Source organism: Artibeus jamaicensis, unplaced genomic scaffold (assembly GCF_021234435.1).
Source record: "Artibeus jamaicensis isolate MK-2021 breed Jamaican fruit bat unplaced genomic scaffold, CSHL_Jam_final contig_465, whole genome shotgun sequence".
Lineage (NCBI taxonomy): Eukaryota > Metazoa > Chordata > Mammalia > Chiroptera > Phyllostomidae > Artibeus > Artibeus jamaicensis.
The window spans coordinates 2,751,410-2,769,920 of NW_026521843.1; the positions used below are offsets into that span (position 1 = coordinate 2,751,410).

Genomic DNA, 18,511 nt, shown 5'->3' on the forward strand with positions numbered 1-18,511 from the left:
CCCTTCCGTTTCACCACGCGTGAGCGTGTGACCCCACACATCCACTCCCAGGTGGGTCATGTGTGTCTAAAATTCGTTCACACAGCTCTTCAAAGTCCCGCCCGTCCCCGGGGCTTTCAAGCCCCAGGGCAGGGCCATGACGGGCACGCTCTCCCGGGGACAGCTGCCACCTCGCACTCTCAGAGCTGCCGCCTGCTCCTGCCCCGTCACGTCCTCCTCCATCCAGCCGGGGCTCTGAACGGCGGCTGTCACTGCTCTGCGGTTTCACGGGCTGTTGGTCGTGCCTGGTCGTCACCAGTCGGTTTGCATCTGACCAAGACCCACTGTTCTGGCTCCCACGTGAACGAGTCAGCCCTCTCCCGACTGCTGATGGAGACGCTCTCCACCCAGGTCTGCGCGCACCCCCCAGGTCTGCACCCCACAACCCCTCTGCTTATTCGAGTGAGCTTTCTCCTCGGAGGGGGTCTGGCCTGCTAGATCAGTGGCAGGGTCTTTACCTTGTACCCAAGTCAGCCTGAGAGAGAAGAAAGGATTTTTTAAATCTTCAAGTTTTAAAATGACAGCGCACAACTGGTGGTTGACTGCTGTCGTCAAAGCTGACACTGGCTTTGCAAAATGCGCTCAGCGCAGATGACACCGCAGGTCAGCCGCGGCAACACAGGAGCACAGTGCGGGCCCTGTCTCTGAAACGGAACTGCTCCGTAATGTCAGAGCCGCTCTCTACGGGAAGACGGTGAGGAACAAGTCACCTGTCACAGAAACAATGTTGAGCAGCCTCCTCATGGTCTGCGGGCTTATGTCACTGAACCAGTCCTCCGTCACCAGCAGCTTGGTCAGATCGAAGGACAGCTGCCGGGTGACGGTGCGCTGCATCTGCCGCCTCCGGTAGGTGTCCTGGAACAGCCGCAGTGGGGAGACTGAGCCGCGCTGCCTGTCTGAGGACACGGGACGTCCTGGGGGGCAGCGCGTGCTTCCAGCCCCACGACGCAGTCTCAGTCTGTGGTGGAGGAGGGAGAGGCTGCAGACTGAGTGGGAGCAACCCACCCCCAAGGGAGGGCCCGAGGCAGCCTCAGCTGCAGCTCAGTGGCAGTGCGACCTGTGGCTGCACCGCTACCGAGAGCTCGGCACCTTGAAGATGGCAAGTAAGCAGAAATATAAAAAGAGCATCCAATTCACCTCTCGTAGGAGCTCAGGGTCTACAGGGACCCCGAAATAACGAAGCAAAGAGCTCCCACCCTAGTTTTAAGGATTCAGCATCTTTATTTTTGTTTTTTAATGTGTGACAACTACCTAAAAGGCACAACTGCTCTGCCCATCCTCACATCTGCATTCAATGCACTAAATCAAAGTAATTGAATCAATTAAAGGTACTTTATGGGGGGCGGGGAGAAAAATGCCACTCAATGAGGAGGAACAGGCACAACAAGCTGTCTTCTCTTCAAAGGTCATGGACCAAGGGAATGGTGGGCGCCCCCACAGGGAACCCCAGGGTTCAAACTCTCGGGACAGAAATTCAAAGGGTGAGTCACACCCCGCTGAGTCCGCATCATCACCTGTCACTCATAACACTAATCCTGCATCCCTAACTGCATGTGGGGAGGCATAAAATCAGAATGTCAAGACGTCACTGAAGACACATTTTTAAATGTAAAATACCCAAATATGGATCACACACTTAAAAAACCCCAAACCCCAACACCCCAAAAACCAGTGCCAGTGAAGGCGTGGGCTAGGAGAGGAGCAACCAGCATGTCCCGGGAGGAAAGCCAGGCAGCTGGGAGGGACACGCAGTCACCGTGCAGGTACAGCAGGCCATCCCTCCAGTCCCCAAACCCCGGGGTGGGGGGGAGAGGAAGGCAATGGGAAGCCAGAGCAGGGGCCTTCCTGCCACGACCCACCACCTCCCCCCACTGCTTCGGGCCAGCGGTGCCAGAGTGAGCACAGAGTCTCCTGCCGGGTGAGCGCCGAAGGGGCTACGAACCCCCCTCAGGAACTCGGTGCCGTGGAGCAGGTGGCGGGGAGCAGGCGGGGGTGGGGAGGGGAGAGGTCATGGCTGCTGCAGCCGTAGGCTTGGACGCTCCCTGAGAACCACTGAGCAGAAAGGAAAACCAGTGACAAATGTCACTTGATGAGGGTGGTTCACAAAAGACCATAAAGTGACACCCCCTTCACTTTACTTGAGTGACAGCGACACAACACATGGCTTGAAACGAGCAGCGTCTCACCCGCCGGTTGAGGGCTGTCCTGCTGCCGAGTTTCGTCATCTCCCCAAGGCTGACCTGTGAGACTCTTCTGTCCGCGTCCTCCTGGGTCCCTTCAACGACAGACCAGAGCGCCATCTGTGCTGGTGGCCGTCACACGCGACAGCGAGAAAGAAGTGAGCCACCGACAAAACTTGCCGAGGCGGCAAGGTGGGTCGCCACGAGAAACTGCAGACCCCTCCCGTCCCAAAGCCCCCGCGGAGCCTGCCCCTCACCTGCGGCATCCGAGCACGGAAGGTCGCCGTTGGTGGCCGCGGAGACCAGGTGCCGCCGGGCGCCACTCAGCCCGCGGCTGTTCAGGAAGACGGGCAGGTGCACGATGTTGCGCATGTAGTCGTGCCCGTTGATGTTGGAGTCGCGCAGCACGCCGCTGAGGTTCTGGTTGATGGCCTTGATGATGATGTGCGGGTCGCTCGCAAAGATGGCGATGAAGGGGCCTTTCGAAAACAGAACCCGGACCTGCGGGGGAAGGTGGGCACCTTCACGACACGAGTGTCAAGCTACCTGGCGTAAGAGGAAGTTTCTTCAAAGTCCGCGTTGCCCTTCGAAGACTACGTTTTTAAAAACTGTTTTCCACCAAAGCACCGTTCCATAGGAAAGCAAACACTACGGACGTCTCCGTCTGGTTCTGCACCCAACACACCTCCAGCACTGGACAGAGGCAAAGTCTCCCCGGAAAACAGCAAGCAAGCCCTGCCCGCCCTTAGACACACGGGGTCCACATCAGGGGCAAGATGGGCACATGTGAGAAACGCCCATGAACACACTCAAGGCACTGGGCACACTGGCCTCTGCCCAGTCTCACACTGGTGCATACAATGCACCCACAGAGAGCCCCGGGGGGCCCAAATGAAACGAGAACCCCCGTGGGCTCCCTGCCTTCCCCGCTCACATGCGCCCTAACCCCCGGGAAGGGAAAGCCAGAGTCCACGCGAGGTGGACAGCCTTCAATAACGAGCTCCCCCGGCCGGCCCTGCCCCCACTCTGCCAGTGAGTAAAAGTTCGCTCAAGCTGTTTGGGATGAGGTATTCACTCTTGCTGTGTGTCAGCATGAAAATGGTTATTGTTACAAAAGAAAAATGAGCTATTCATGAAGTCACTCCCCCCAGCTGCCATGGGTGACAGTCACAAGTTTCAAGATGGGGAGACGTACGGTGTCCAGCATCTGGAGCACTCTGTCCTGCTCGCAGGCATCCAGCCCGTCGATGATGACCACCAGCCGTGTCTGGTTCTGCGTGAAGCTGTCGATGGTCTTCGCCATCCTGGCCATCAACTCCACCTCGCACTTCAGGACCTGCCGGGGGAGGACAGACAGCCCTGAAGACACGAGGGGCCAGCATGCTTCCTGCAGAGCCTGACAGAAGTCCCCTACTGAGAAGAAAGGGGTCCGAAGTGCCCCTCAACCGCAGTGGGCCCGTCACACTTCCCAAAGCGACTTCACTCACATGGGAGTGTTTCCCCCTTAAAACGAGGCAGGGCCTGTCGCTGCCTGTTCTTTTATTAAACTGGGTTGAGTGACTTCTTTCCAAGATCAAGCTCTGAAGGTCTGAAGTATGAGATCTGAGTGCAAATCTGAACGACCCAACTGCAGGTGGCGGACAGCACATGGCCTTGACCGACGGCAGCGCGGCAGATGCTGCGCTCAGTCCCTTGAGTTCTGAAGAGCGACCCTATTTTCTCTCTTGGCGGTTCAGGCTGCTCATTCCACCAGGCTCTAGGGCGGCAGCTTCCAGCCTCGTTCAATTCACAGGACACATCAACTAATTACTAAAGTTTCGTGGTACATCATGAAATACTTAGTTTTTGGCTGATCTGACAAAAAAAAGGTGTAACTTTGATTTATACAAAAATAATAGTAATTACCTACTCTTTTTGCTCCAAAGTAACTTTAAAAAAAAAAATCAAGTGCCTATACTTGCACATTAAGATTTCTGGTACCAAAAATTAACCAATCAGATGCAGCCTTATTATGTGATGAGACCAATAAGATGCAACTCCGTTATATGACCTGTATGTTTGTGGTTCAAGACAGGGCTTTCCCACTGCATGGCTATGGTGTTGGCTGTTATTTTTTTATTTGACAATCTAAGGGAAAAGAGGTCAGTGCCCCTGACTAAAGAGCCAAGTTTTTGCAGCGCACCAGCTGAAAATCGCTGCTCTGGAGGAACCCACATTATTAGGTAGGAATTACCACCTGTGAAGTAACCAGTCTGCTAATGCTTTGACATCTGATAAAAGTCTATTTTATAAAAGCACATTCTTATGATAACTTCTCCCACTTCAGATACGCATTTCCACAGGAAACACCTGGACTGAAACTAAAAGGCAACATGCGAACACTGAGCACGTGCACGCCCCCAGCCCAAACGCCCGCAGGCAGCCGTGGGCGCCCACTCTCAGCACAGCCACCCCCGACAGCCACCGAGCGCTTACTTTCATGAACCCCTCGCTTTTCAGCTTGTGCAGCTTGGAAGCAGCGCTGTGGAGGCGCTTCCTTTGGGAATTCAGGAGGGAGTCCAGCACCTGCCACCAGGTTCGACAGTTCAGCACGAAGGCTAGCCCCACAACAGACGCGATGGATATGAGGATGGCATTCACGGTCAGGTGCTTCGGGTCGACCCTGAAGATGGCCAGCAGGGTGACCCCAGCAATAACGCAACCAACGACGAACAGGAAGATGACGAAAGATGGGAGGCAGCACGTTTTCTTCCACCTCTTCTTCCCTGCGGAACAACGGACGGCCTCACCAGTCACCCACCCCCAAACGCCGAGGAAGCCCGAGTACTGCAGGGACAGTGCAGGACAGCCCTGACGTTCACATTTGCAGCGCACCCTGAACCCCTACACACACACGGAGGAGGAGAAGGGGGCGAGGGAGAAGTCCTACCCTGCGTATCTTCAGTCTTGAACACTCGAAAGAGCCTGGTTGCCAAAAAGCCGAACTCCCGCTCGCAGGCGTCCGAGAGGGTGGCGATCATCTCGGCCATGGACGTCTCCCCACCCACGCTGGACAGCCGGTTGTAGTCTGTGAACAGGAACCTGGGGAGGGAAGCGATGTTCCTCAGCCCACTGCAGAAGCCGCGGCCACACCCATCATTTACCCTGTGCTTCCTTACGTCTCATTCCAAGTACTGCTCTCATTCCGAGTACTGTGTTTAAAATTCAGAGAAGGGAAGATAACTAGAAATTAGGTATCTTCCCCTTCTAACAGCTTAAACATTTTTCTTTGGAAAGACAATAGCAAAGTCATGTGCAGCACAGCACTCTGACTAAAGGCAGAGAGGAAAAGGTCATGGCAGAGTCTGGGAAGGAACAAGACATCTCAACAAACCTCACGATCAGGAGGCGGTGCCCCGAGCCCCGGCCAGGCGGCTCAGTCTGTCCCGTGCACCACAAGGCTGCAGATGTGACCCCTGGTCAGGGCGTGCACGGGAGGGAGCTGACTGATGCTTCTCCCCCCCCCCCCCCCAAAGTCCATAAATACACCCTTGGGTGAGGACTGGAAGGAAATGAAGCTCACCGCACAGGCAGGGCCTTGGTGGTCTGCTCCGGCAGCTCGGGCGGGTTCACGAACATCAGTTTGAGGAGCAGCTCCAAGTAGCCGACGTGCCTGGCGAGCGTGGTGCTGAGGACCCAGGCCCAGTTCCAGCTCTCCCCTTCCCTTCGGCCACCGAAGTAAATGACAACTGAAACGTGCAGTTAAAGAAAATAACTATCCAAAACAAGCGTCAGTCAGGCAGCCTCTTCTCTCCAAACAAGTATCAAGCACGACTGGTAGGTTTACACAATTTTTCATGTCCTGTGCTATCTCCTAATTACACCTGAAAAAGTTCCTCAAATAATTAACCTCCACCAACACACAGAAGGCATATGAAAACGGAAAAGGTGACAGACTCAAACACGACATAAGGACAGAAACATCGCCTAGTTCAGATCCCAACGTAAATACTTCGGACTTCATCACTATTTACAACCGCTGAAATGACCAGTTCCTCCAATCCTCAATCTATTTCCTTTCTCACAACTGAAGACACCCTAAAGCCAGGGATCATGTGTTACTTATATAGACACAAGCACATTTTTTGCTTTGCTTTTAAATAAAATAAAAATTACGATCATGGTGAAAATGTTCAAGAGCATGGCAGTGATGACTATGGAGACTTATTTTAAGACAAGACTTAAGTCATTAGTTGACATATAGGAGGGTAAGTGCAGTAAACGACAGAGTTCTGCTTCCATATTAGCAAGTAGAACACCAGTTTTAAAGCTACTCCACCCAGGCTGTGGGCAGTTCCTTTAGGCCAACTGATAAAACAGCAAAAAGATTGATTTTCTAACCTCTTTATGAAAAACACAGGTTTTAAGAGACAGATACAGACAATCTTCTAAGTAAAACAATGAGTCTTGATAGTTTCCACATCTTTGAAAAACACAAAAGGCAGAGACTTACTAAAAAATATGTACAAGAGCGCCAAGAAGCTCAGGGACACGGCTATTCCGAGGGTCGGGTCGACCGTGAAGGCGAACAGCAACCCGAGCCCGCCACAGAGCATCAGCGTCAGGAACACTATCAGCCAGGAGAACTGGAAAAGAGGCTCGATCTGCTGTCCTGCGAAAGTCTTCATTTCGTCTGGAGAGAAACAGTGTGGAAGCATCACTCCCGGTTTCCGCAACACGGCCCCCAACTCCATCTGGAAGCTCCTCATTTGAACATGAACAGTTACTGGGCCCTGACTATATCCTGGGCGAAACCAACGATCTCCCGTGACCGACGTAAGAGTCCCATTCCCGAGGGGCACCTGCCTGTCCAACCCACTCTCCTGCTTCCTGTGGAAGATGCACAAAATCCTTCTCCAGGAGCTCCTGTCGGCGGAGGCTCTGCTGATACCAATTTGCTGAGGTTTGCCTCACGAGCAGCAAGATACTGTCTGTGCATGGGACACCGGAAATGGTGACCCTGCTGTGTCCCCACTGCACACCCCCCACCACACTGCGCCCTCCAATCCCACTGCGGAGGGGGTGTCGAGCCCAGGTGAGCCTTACACAAGTCGTTCTTGCTACGAAACCTGGTAGAAACCCTGGGCAGTGCTGAAACCCCTCCCTGAGGAACGAGTGAGGTCTTGCCGAGCAAAGACGTGGGTGTCTGGAGGCGGGAAGGGGAGCCGTCTAGGGAGCTCCTAACACAGGGACCAGCCACGGAAGAGCGTCTGGTCCGTCTGCAATAGCAAGCGGCACGGAGTGGGCACGAGTGGCATCAGGGCACGAGGGGCGCTGGACGTGGGGACTGCGGTGGCACAGGCAGAAACTGCCACCACGGGGTCAATGGGTCAGAACACAGCGGGCCTTTGTCTCAGAAAGAACCTAAACGAGCGCGGAGGACTGACGAGCCCCACGACTCTCAACCTGGTGCACCGTGTAACACACGTGCCCATACTCAGAACTCTGTTTTCCTTCACTCGCAGAACGTGAACCCACCAGACCGTGCAAACAGCGCCTTACCCTCCAGCTTCTTGAGCAGGAAGGACTTCCCGCTCCCCCACTGGGCGTAGAGCCCCACGCAAATGGGCGGCTGCATAGTGGGCTCGCTGAGGATGTCCGCCAGGGCACTGCTGTACAGGTCATAGCCCAGCATGTCCCCGTCCGTCTCCGTGGGGGACAAGTGTCCTGGGGTCAAAGGGAGAGGTCAGTTCTCATCTACTGTTTAATTAGAGAAAAAACTTATTTGAAATGGTTAGACCTGTGTAAAAACAGGTTCAGGTAGTCCTAAATACCATATGTTACGGAACTTGAGATACCTGCTGACATCAATTATAAGATACAATTCAATTTCAGAGATGCTGAAATGTGGAACAGGGTACATTTTAGAACCAATACAACATGATTAAAACAGAAAGCAGTGCGTGGGAACAAATTCAATTTGTGTAACAGCTACATAAACAAACCTACAAAAAAAGTTACTGAAGATCATGGTTAATCCACAAGAAGAGGAGACACCCCACGGTTCCAGGCAGAAAGGCTCAAGTCATCAGTTCTCCCCAAATTAATCTATTACTTTAAGACAATTCCAGTAAAAAAACCAAAGAATGTTGTGAAAAACTGAAAAGCAAAAACATGTAAGAGTAGCTAAGAAAAAAATTTAAAGACCACCAAAAAGTAGTTGTCCATAAAGCTACAGTAACTAAAGCACCACAGAACTCACACAGGATACGAACATGTGTTCATTTCAAATCAGCGGAAAAAGTACAAATTAGTAAGTGGTATTAAAAAGTTAGACATCCATTTTCTAAAAAGTAAAATTACTACTTCATGTATCTCATACCTTATATAATAAAAGTAAGTTTCTAAAACATTAAAAAACCTACATGTAAAACCATAAAAATACTAGGAGAAAAAACTTTTAAAAATTATTTGTTTATTTTAGAGAGAGGGGAAGGGAAGGAGGGGGAGAGAAACATCAATGTGTGGTTGCTTCTCGTGCGCCCCCTACTGGGACCTGGCCTGCAACCCAGGCATGTGCCCTGACTGGGAATCAAACCAGCGACCCTTTGGTTTATAGGCTGGCATTCAATCCACTGAGCCACTCCAGCGAGGGCAGAATAAAATTTTTGAATCTTTCCTTGGAAAAAGCCTTTCTCAACAGAATACTAAACCCAGAACCGCAGGAAAAGGGTGACGAACTAAAAAGAAATGTGTAGCGTCTGGACAAGGAATAAGAACCCACCACCATAAACACAGAACGAGCTGGGGCAGGGGTGCAATAGCTGTGCTAGATCAGTACCCGCAATGCACAAAGACACTTAAGTCCATTTTTAAAAACACTAAAAACTCAGGAAACACGTTGGCTAAGAATACAAAGAGGAAATAGAAAGAGGAAAACTGGCTAAGAAATAGAAAGAGGAAAACGGCAAAAAACACAGCCAGGAACACAGGACAGGACGGCAACCCCACAGTAACTGCCCTGGGAAACTGAGCGCTCCGCATGCGGCCGAAGAAGGGGGCAGCGCTCCGGCCATTTGGGAAAGTCTACTAAAGCTGCGAACATGTGCTGACCGGCCAGCTCTACTTTGGGGAGTTTATTCTAAGAAAAGAACCCTACAGTAAGAGTTATTGGACATGTGTATAAAGATGTTCAGGGCAGCGCCAGTTTTAACAGCAAAACAAACCAAATATTCATCGACGGAGACCTGTATGCACTATTAAAATACTACAAATAAAAGATTATACCATTAAAATATGGTTCAGTTCATTATTAAAATCTTTTATAATATGGTACAACCTGATTTTTTTAACGTTATAGATATGGCATAAAATATTTTTTGAAATGCAAAAATGTTGGGAGGGCCATTCAAACCATTAGGAGTTAGGCGACAGGGGATGGGGAGATTTGTCCCGTTGATACTGTACTTGTGTCTTCGTTCCTGAAATTTAATGAGTGTGTACTATTATAATTCACAGTGTTTTGCAGACGACGTGCAGTGAGAAGCCGAAGGGGAAGGTGGCGGATTCCACTGCCACCCGCGGTTTCTCTGCTGCACGTGTTGCTAACAGGCCTCTTTTCCAGTTCAGGTAACGACTGCTCTACTAGAGTCTCCGTGTGTCAGAAGACCCCGCGTGAGCGCTTACATTCTCACACGTACCCTGCTGTGCTAAGGTGGTTGATGGACAGTCAAGGCATTAACTACGTATTCCAGAGGCCCCGAGGGACTGGGGATCTGGACAGGAGAAAGTTCTGGAAGGACCAGGATGCCGAGCCATATACAGTAAGCATCAGAACAGAAAACACAACCGCTGCAGTGTGCAACAAGGCAGAGCCTGGCGCTGCTCAGGCAGAGCAGGCAGTGCATGGCTGCAGAGGCAGCAGCGACAGGAGCCGTGGGGAGGGAGTGAACAGGGAGAGCACTCGTGGGGACAGGGACGGAGCGGGCGGCCCTAGCCCAGCGCCCGCAAAGGCGGAGAGGGCAGGTGCTTGGCCACACTCAGAACCTGGGGCACGCTGTGACCGAAAGCACAGATTCCACCTGGGAGAACGGTGGCAGGAAGTTTCAGAAACAGGGGCTAGGTTTTTAGGTCTCAGAAGCTGCCTGGTCCCTCCCCGCACACTGCACTGAGAAAGCCACGGCGTGAGGTGGAAGAGCTCAGCCAGGAGGGCCACGGCCCAGACAAACAACAACTTCCTCAACCTGGGTAATTGCCAGCTACGGGACGGGTGCGAATCGCTGTTGGCCTCCACGTTCTTTCTTCACAGAGCACTCACTTCTTTAAAGCTCAGTGGGAAACAAAACCGAACACTCACTGGCTCCAAATATCTGGGTCAGAATGCTTTTCTGGTGGCTGCAGTCGATGTTGTAGGGCGTCTCGCCCGCTTTGTTGGGCCTGTAAAGCAGCCTCCCGTCTTTGGGGTTCCGTAAGAGGAGTTCCGCCAGCTTCCGACTCCTCCCACGGATGGCGATGTGCAAGGGCGTGTCCCCTTTCTGTAAGACAGTGGCAGGCAACGCAAGCCCTCATATTTTTAAGTGTCGAACATGCAGAGGAACGGCTGCCCTGTTTCTGTAAAAGAACTGAAAATCTGAACTCCTCACATCTTTCACGTGGAGTACACAAATACTGTGGGCTTTATCTCAGATTTTCCCTGCAATTTCTTTCTCCCACTCCTTACCTAGCTTTCCTCGGGAACAATGTCCCCCAGAGCCCTCCGAAATGAAGGTCACCCCCACCCCCGCAGCCCTCCCGGGCGGTCCCCTCTAGCACTGGTTGCCCGCAGACACCAGCTCAGGTTCTGACGTGCAGACCCCTCCCCTGCCTGGAAATTCCATGACCCGCACCGCTGCCCGGCCTAACGTGAGGGAGCAGCAGCAGAGCCTGGGCGTGGAATGGAGCCCCTCTCCTGCGGGCACAGCGATGCCCACTGCGTTGAGAGTCTTCCCGGCTGTGCATCTGCAGGAAGCTTTGCACTCCCACGTCCCCCACCCACAATGCTCTCCGCAGCCCCCACTGGCTCCACGGCTCCATCCGAAGCAGCTCCCCTGCTAGCACATGGAGCCCATCCCCATCCCCTCAGCTCAGCACGCAGGAACCGCCAGGAAACGGCTGCGGCCCTGGGGGTCCCACACAGAGGGCGCTGGCAAGTGACCTCTCCCCGCGCCATTGCAATCTGACCCCTTGTCCACCAGACGAACAGGTCAGCCCCCCAACCACCTTCCAGACCGGGTCCCCGCACACAGGTGCCTCACCCTGTCCACAGCCGACACCTTAGCGCCTTTGTCCAGCAGCAGCTCCACCACTTCAATGCTCCTCATCTTGGTGGCCTTTATCAGTGGCGTCTCGCCATCCTGTGAACACATGTACGGAAGTTCGCCAGACTGAGAGCGCTCCTCCCGACTGTTCCAAGTCACACAAACACATGTGCAGGACTCAGTGATCTGACTCTGGTCCCCGTCTACGTTGACGATATTCCCAAGAAAACAGACTTGTGCAAACTAACAAGAAAACTGCTTTTCCTTTCACAACCATTCTTTTATATCAAAATAATCTGATGTCACTCAGCCAAGCACGGGATGTGACCCGCTGCCTTGTTGCCACTTCTGGCCACAGGGCACTGGCCCTTGCTGCCCCCCACCCCTTGCCCCCGGTCCCACGCAGACGTCTGGGCAATGCCTCCAGAGATGACATCTTTTCTCCCCATGGCCTCCCAGCCGACCACAGCCCAGCTGCCCGGGTCCAGGCAGGCCGGTGTCTAGATTTTCGCAACATCTACACCTGCATTGCTTCTATTTTCCGTGCCCTTTTACAAAGGCCTGTGTGCAGCAGGGAGAACAATCTGATACGGCAGTACGCTTTTGTGATTCCTTTAAAAACCAAGAGAAATGAGAAGAGACCACAGTTCAGCACTGAGCTGGGAGGGAAACCTGGTCGGAAACCTGGGTGGTTACAGTGGCCGAGACACGGTCCACAGAGAAAGCAAATGATGACCAGGGGCCGCCTGCACACCAGCAGACGGCCCAGGGACCTTTCTGCCTGGGCACCGAGTTCCCACCGCTGGTGTAGAAAGACGCTCGTCCCCATCTGTAGCAGATCAAACAGCCTTTTCTTACGGGTGACTCCTCAACTTTGTTTTCTGCATGAAGAGTTCCTGCCATTTCGCTCTAAAATTCCAAGTATCTCTTCCCCACAGAAAACTTCACGCACAAGGCCAGGCACAACCACTGCGTCTGATGTGGGTTTCTGTTTTCATGGGCTCTGAGAAACCGAGACTGGACAGGGCCAGTCTGGACACCCACAGCCACCCTCAGTGGCCTTCGGACAGCAATCGGCTCTGTGTCCCGCACGACGGGCGTGTAAAGGAACGCTGGGGAGATGACCTGTCCACAGCTGACGAGAGCTGGGGCTGTGCGCTCTGGACACAGTTACCTAAGGCACTGAACTGCACACCGTATTTTCCTGTGAATGCGCACTCCTGAAAGGATACAGAGTCGCTCTTCCATTCAACGCAGCACGTCACCAGCGAGATCAGTGTGATGCGGACACTGGGCAAGGACGGGCACAAAGACCCCCGCAGGGCCGTCTGCCGGCATCTGGCCAGCCCAGGGGGCCGAGAGCCTGTACCTTGGTGCAGATCTCCGTGTCCGGGTTGCACTGCAAGATGTCCCTCACCATCGTCGCGTTCCCTTTCTCCACAGCCCAGTACAAAGCTGTTTTGTTGTCCTGCATCATAAAGGGAAAAATCAGCATTGGCTCCCGGGAGACAGAGCACGTAAACACTGCTGCACGTGAACGTGAACAACTAGTGGCGTCAATGCAGAGGTCCCACAGCCATGCAGTGACACGGGGCCATTCGGGCACTCACTGTACCCACTAGTGCCCACAAGTCGGTCTCTGCAGAGCAGTCAGTGGAGTGACATCAAGATCGGCCGGCACGGGCAAGCCACCAGACCCAGACACCACCGATGGCGCAGTGGTCACACGTACCTGCCCCCGAATGTCTATGTCAGCGTACTTTTGGAGAAGCGCTCGCACGATTTCCACGTGACCACCTCTGACGGCTCCAATCAGCACGGTGTCTCCACTCTGCCGAGACGAGAGAACGGGTGAGTTCACAATGAGGACAAACACCAGGGGGAAGTCAAGGCTAGTCATGTGTTAATGAAACAGGTTTTCCCTGAAAATTTCTTGGGAAAAAGGTATCTCTAAACAAAGAGAAAAATTTTAGCTGATGCCCTTGGAGAGAGAGACAGAAGACTGTGACCCTCCAAATGAAGACTCCAAAACGCCAGGACAAAGGGTCAGAAAGGCCAGTCGTCAGAACGATGAGCCGTCCTCTGTGAAGGTGACCTTCCGTGACACATGTAATTTAGAGAGATGACACCACGGTTGTCAACAAACCGCAAGAAGGCCCGGAAATGACGCAACACAAGCCCCCGGGATGGCACTGCACGTAGAAGTCGAGGTTTCTGGAGGAGGAGCTGCGAGGAGGCGCCCTGTCTGGGGGGGGGAGGTGGCCTGCGGAGTGGCCACCCCATTCCGGCGCCTGGCATTGGAGGGCAACCGTGCAGAAGCCGGACTCAGCCCCACAACAGGCCCCAGGGTGCCCATTACCGTATAAGAACATCTCTTTGCCCTGAAATTATGTTCATCAAGCAATAATCATTATTAATTATATCTTCCCACTGCCTCATGGGAATGGCTACTTCAGCGATGGGCGTTTTCCTAACTGCTACATCACACGTCAGCTGGAGGGACACAGGCTGGCCGAGTCTGTGAGCTGTGCCCAGCTCAGTCCCAGTGGACCCATGGGCTACAAAACAGGGTCTGGGTCCTTGGGGGTTCCGCGTACGGTGCCATGGTGTCGCATCTGAACCACCGCATTGGAAGCAGAAACAAGCCAAGGCACATGCTAGTGGAGGATGTCAGCCCTGATGTGGCTCCAGACCAGCAAAGAGCATGAGGTTACAGACGCTTCACTGCTACATGCCACGCAATCTAGGCACAGGGACACCGGAAAGACAAGGTCCTGTCTCTGTGAGAATGGACAGTCCAGAGGAGACAGGTGACACAGGGAAACAAACGTAAAACCAGCGGTTACCGTGGAAATAAATGAAACTACAGTGATGAGACGCGGCTGCGGGGGGGGGGGCGGGTGGCAGGGCAGCAGTAGATGCTTCTGCGGAGGCACTGGCTGGCGGGGACGGGGGCCGGAGCGGGAGCAGGCCCCAGCAGGGTCAGAGAGGGCAGCGTCCCGGCAGAGCACAGCTGGGGTGCAGGCCCTGGGGCAGTCACAAGATCTGCGTGTTCCAGAACATGGACACGCCCACGGGGCCGCATGCTGCTGAACAGGAGTGAGGAGGAGAGGACTGGAAACACATGGGGACAAAGAGCGGCCAACAGGTCACGCGGGACTCCCACACTGAAGGTGCAATGGCTCCCCACGTGCAGGAGGAAGCCCGGGTGGTCTCACTACAGGAGCACACGTCAAACTCATAGCTTTAAGGACTACTAGTACATCAGAGCCAACAAAAGAACCCAGTCAAGACGCTTTTGGCCCCACAGTGGGAGACGGGGACTTGCACTTGGGAGGTGGCCCTGGACATGAAGGGATGTGCACAGAGGAAGGCTGTTCTGGGGGCAGGCCCAGTGGAACCTGCTGGAGAGTCAGACGTTGCGAGGAATCGAGGCTATCGCGCAGGACATGCGGCTTCAACCACGGGTTGGAGGTGCTGCCATTTACCAATGGAAAAGACTGAGGGAAAGCGGGCTGGGAAGGAACAAACAAAACGTCTACCTGGCTGAAAGTTTAAGAAGCCCATTGAAGCCCTGGCTGGTGCGGCTCAGCGGAGTGAGTGTGGGCCTGAGCCACTCAACCAAAGGGTCACCAGTTCGGTTCCCAGTCTAGGCACAGGCCTGGGACTGGGGGAAGGGGCGCACAAGAGGCTACCACACATCGGTGTTTCTCTCCCTCTCTTCCTCCCTCCTTTCCCCTCACCCTAAATATAAATAAGTAAAATCTTTTTGAAAAAGCCCATTCAAGCAGAGAGTTCACGTGGAGTTGTATACGCAAGTGTAGACTTCTGAGAAGGGACAGAATCGGAAAATTCTAAGCGGAAAGGGAGGCACTTGAAGCCCAGAGGCCATGAGGAACATCCACGGCGATACACGTCAAGGACAGTCACAGACTAACAGCACATGACATTCTCAATACCAACATCACTGACAAAAGAACACCTGTTGCAACGACGGAACAATCTTTGACTCACTGGGGCTAAAGGTGGAGATAAGACTTGTCTTAAGACAAAGTGCGTCACCATCACGCAGGGTCGTGCAGGGGGAGACGTTATTGAGGTTGTCCTCCAGCAACGTCACCCCTGGAAGACACGCGGGTGGCCTACCCTGTCAGGCATGTTCACGTAGGTCCCGGCGTCCAGCAGGTCCTGCACGATCTCCGTGTGCCCCTCCTTCGACGCGATCATCAAGGCTGTGTTTCCGTCCTTGTCCGTCAGATTCACGTTGGGGCCCCTCTTCAAAATCTCCTTTACCGACTGTGTGTAGCCCCCTTTCACAGCCACAATAAGTGCAGTCATTGAGTTCTACATGCAGAGAGAAGACCGAGAAGTCAGCATGTCCTAGAAAACATATGGTTAGTGCCATAATAATAAAACTGATGTTCGCAAGGAGGTGGCTTATTATTTCTGGCAATGAATGTCAATATGTAAGTACCTGGAAGCATACCAAAAAGAGGCGCATTTGCACTTCTGAAGCGAGACCACCCACCGGGTCACCAGCACTGCCCGCCCTTCAGCTCTCTGCATGCAGCCCTGAAAGGGGCTCACTGCAGCGACGCCCTCTCCACAACGTGATGAGGTCTCACAGGGTTGACAAGGTGACTCAAAATCGAATTCATTCTACACTAAATAATCCCAAGTACAGTCTTTCAGACCCAACAAAGAATGCTCTTCAACAAAACCTGCGGGGAAAAGCTGAAAACAATGACCCAATGCCTACAGGATATTTTCATAAAAGTACAATGTAGTCTGCTGTCTTTGACTGTGACCTGGAAACCCCATTTTCGAAGACTCTTACTTCAGCTGCTCTTTTAAAAACTGCACTTCTGATTTATAACCATGAATCACCTAACAGAAGAGTCTGCCTCATTACTACAAGTATTAAAGTCACTTCTGCAGGTTTTGCTCTGCTGTGAGACAGCGCCCTCACTGGGAGAGCCGGTCCAGTGCGCAGCTCCACCCCTAGGGTGCAGCCCCGCCCTCTCGCTCAGGGAGCTAGCCCACCCAGCCTGCTCTGTGGCTCAGCAGTCGCTGTCCACACGGCCCCGCCACTCATCCACTCGCCACACTGTCCGGAGATGAAGCGAGTCACTGGGGTGACTTCTGTGCTGTCTGTGAACCACGTGGTCTCCACCAGCACTAAAACGTCACATACTCCCTGAGGTCTGCATTTGGAGCTCCTGCCCGGAACAGGGACAGGAGACAGTGGAAGACACCTTGCTGGAAAGCAAGCATGGTTTGGAGCTCGCCGTCCCAACCCTGCAGCGGGAGGAGCGGTGCGTCTCCTCTGGGGCCCTGCACGGTCCTCCCGCACAGCACTTCCCACACGGACGGCGGTCTGGGCAACTGTTCCTTATGCACAGGTGCCACCCCCTTCGCCCACGTTCCGTCACCGCAAAGGGAAGCAGCGTGTGCGGGCTCCTCCAGTGCCCCCGCCCGTCCCTCACCCGGCTGGCCCCACAGCAGGACTCAGGAAGCAGTTAACAACTGTGAGTTGGTTGTATCTGAACCAACTGTAAAGCTTTCTAGGTTCTGACCACAGATTTCTGATATTTTAAATCTCTCTATTGAAAAACAAAAATAACTCACAGTTAAGAATATACAAAAATTACAGTATTATTTTTTAAATTTAAGTAAATTTTAGATTTTAATTTTACTTAATAATTTAAATAAACTTTAAACAGAGCTCTGTTCCATAATTCATGTATTTCAAACTATTTGATTTGAGACTAATAACTTACACTAAGATCACTGAACAATACTCTTTATTTTTAGCCTCCCAAAATTTATGTGCATTAGGAATAGATCCTTAAGAGCAAAAATTTACAGTACGTAGTATCTATAACATATTAACCAGGATAACAGCAAAAAAAAAAATGCTTATCTAAGTATCATTTTCTAAGTATTGTTTACAAACCGTGGGAAATTTCTCAGGTATATATTAAGAAAAAATATTCTCTCCCTTACAACTAAATACATGTCTCCATCATCAGGGGTTACAAACAGAAAAGATACTCACAGCTCCTTCTTGATCAACATCAGCTCCTGAAGCCAGTAAGTGTCTGACACACTCCAGGTGGCCCTTTCGTGCAGCCCAAACCAGAGGGGTGGTCCCGTACTATTAAAGTGAACAATACATTTAAAGTTATGGCCAGTGTGTGAACAGAGACTTCCGACGAGAACGCTGACCCGGTCCCACTTCGAGTGCGCTTGCACCACCGCCTGCGTGGCACACCTCTAACCGCAGCTCAACCATTCCCCGTTTTATATTTCCAGAACAGATGATTAACCACTGCACGAGACACCTTTCAGCCGACTTCACCTGTTAGAATCAGTGACTGACAATTTTTCCATCATAAAGTCATACACTCTAATTTTCAACATACTTTTGTTGCTTCCCATATCTTGTGAAATATAATCAAAAGTTCAACAGTCTGACTACAGGCAAAACAGCTGGAACCACTCTACTGTAGACTCACGGACTCTTCATCACAAGAATAAGCCGGAGGGGCAGTGTCCCACTTTCCCGCCAAGGCAAATGAGGCCCTGAGAAGTTAGGTACAGGCTCAAGGTCACAGAGCCATTGAGAGGGGGACCGGGACCCATGAACTGCCAACCCTGGCTTTGGTCTGCACTCTCACCCAGGCCCCAAATCGGCTCTGTACTTGACAAAAGAACTGCAGCCTAGAAACTGCACTGAAAAGTACCTTCTGCTGGAATATGACTCAAAAGGCATCAAAGAATATAAATCACACGTAAAATAGCAATGTTTTTACACCTCTGGGGAGTCTGGCAGGCAGGAGACACACAAATCCCCACCGTGACCTTCACCTGCCCGGGAGACCACGGATGGAAAGGGACCTTAGTGAAGCCTGCTCCTGCCACAGCCCCGTCCGGAGAGCTTTCTGTGCTGACGCAAGGACTTGGTGACTCTGCAGTAGCCACTAGCCACCTGAGGCTATCAAGCACTTGAAATGT

At 52.6% G+C, this 18,511-nt stretch overlaps 1 protein-coding gene across 11 annotated transcripts in view; it reads right to left on the minus strand.

Annotated features, from left to right (window-relative positions):
- Positions 1 to 18,511, minus strand: part of KIDINS220 (kinase D interacting substrate 220) — a 76,474-nt gene that overhangs the window by 38,949 nt on the left and 19,014 nt on the right. For all 11 annotated transcript variants that reach the window (XM_053666868.1, XM_053666865.1, XM_053666862.1 and 8 more), the window contains exons 7-21: positions 17,553 to 17,651; positions 15,641 to 15,838; positions 13,227 to 13,325; positions 12,864 to 12,962; positions 11,492 to 11,590; positions 10,555 to 10,732; positions 7,761 to 7,925; positions 6,712 to 6,891; positions 5,782 to 5,947; positions 5,149 to 5,300; positions 4,695 to 4,984; positions 3,415 to 3,555; positions 2,477 to 2,720; positions 2,226 to 2,314; positions 750 to 894 (exon numbers count right to left, since the gene is read on the minus strand). In XM_053666868.1, coding sequence (XP_053522843.1) covers positions 750 to 894; positions 2,226 to 2,314; positions 2,477 to 2,720; positions 3,415 to 3,555; positions 4,695 to 4,984; positions 5,149 to 5,300; positions 5,782 to 5,947; positions 6,712 to 6,891; positions 7,761 to 7,925; positions 10,555 to 10,732; positions 11,492 to 11,590; positions 12,864 to 12,962; positions 13,227 to 13,325; positions 15,641 to 15,838; positions 17,553 to 17,651 — 2,344 coding nt within the window. The remainder of the gene's footprint in view (positions 1 to 749; positions 895 to 2,225; positions 2,315 to 2,476; positions 2,721 to 3,414; positions 3,556 to 4,694; positions 4,985 to 5,148; positions 5,301 to 5,781; positions 5,948 to 6,711; positions 6,892 to 7,760; positions 7,926 to 10,554; positions 10,733 to 11,491; positions 11,591 to 12,863; positions 12,963 to 13,226; positions 13,326 to 15,640; positions 15,839 to 17,552; positions 17,652 to 18,511) is intronic.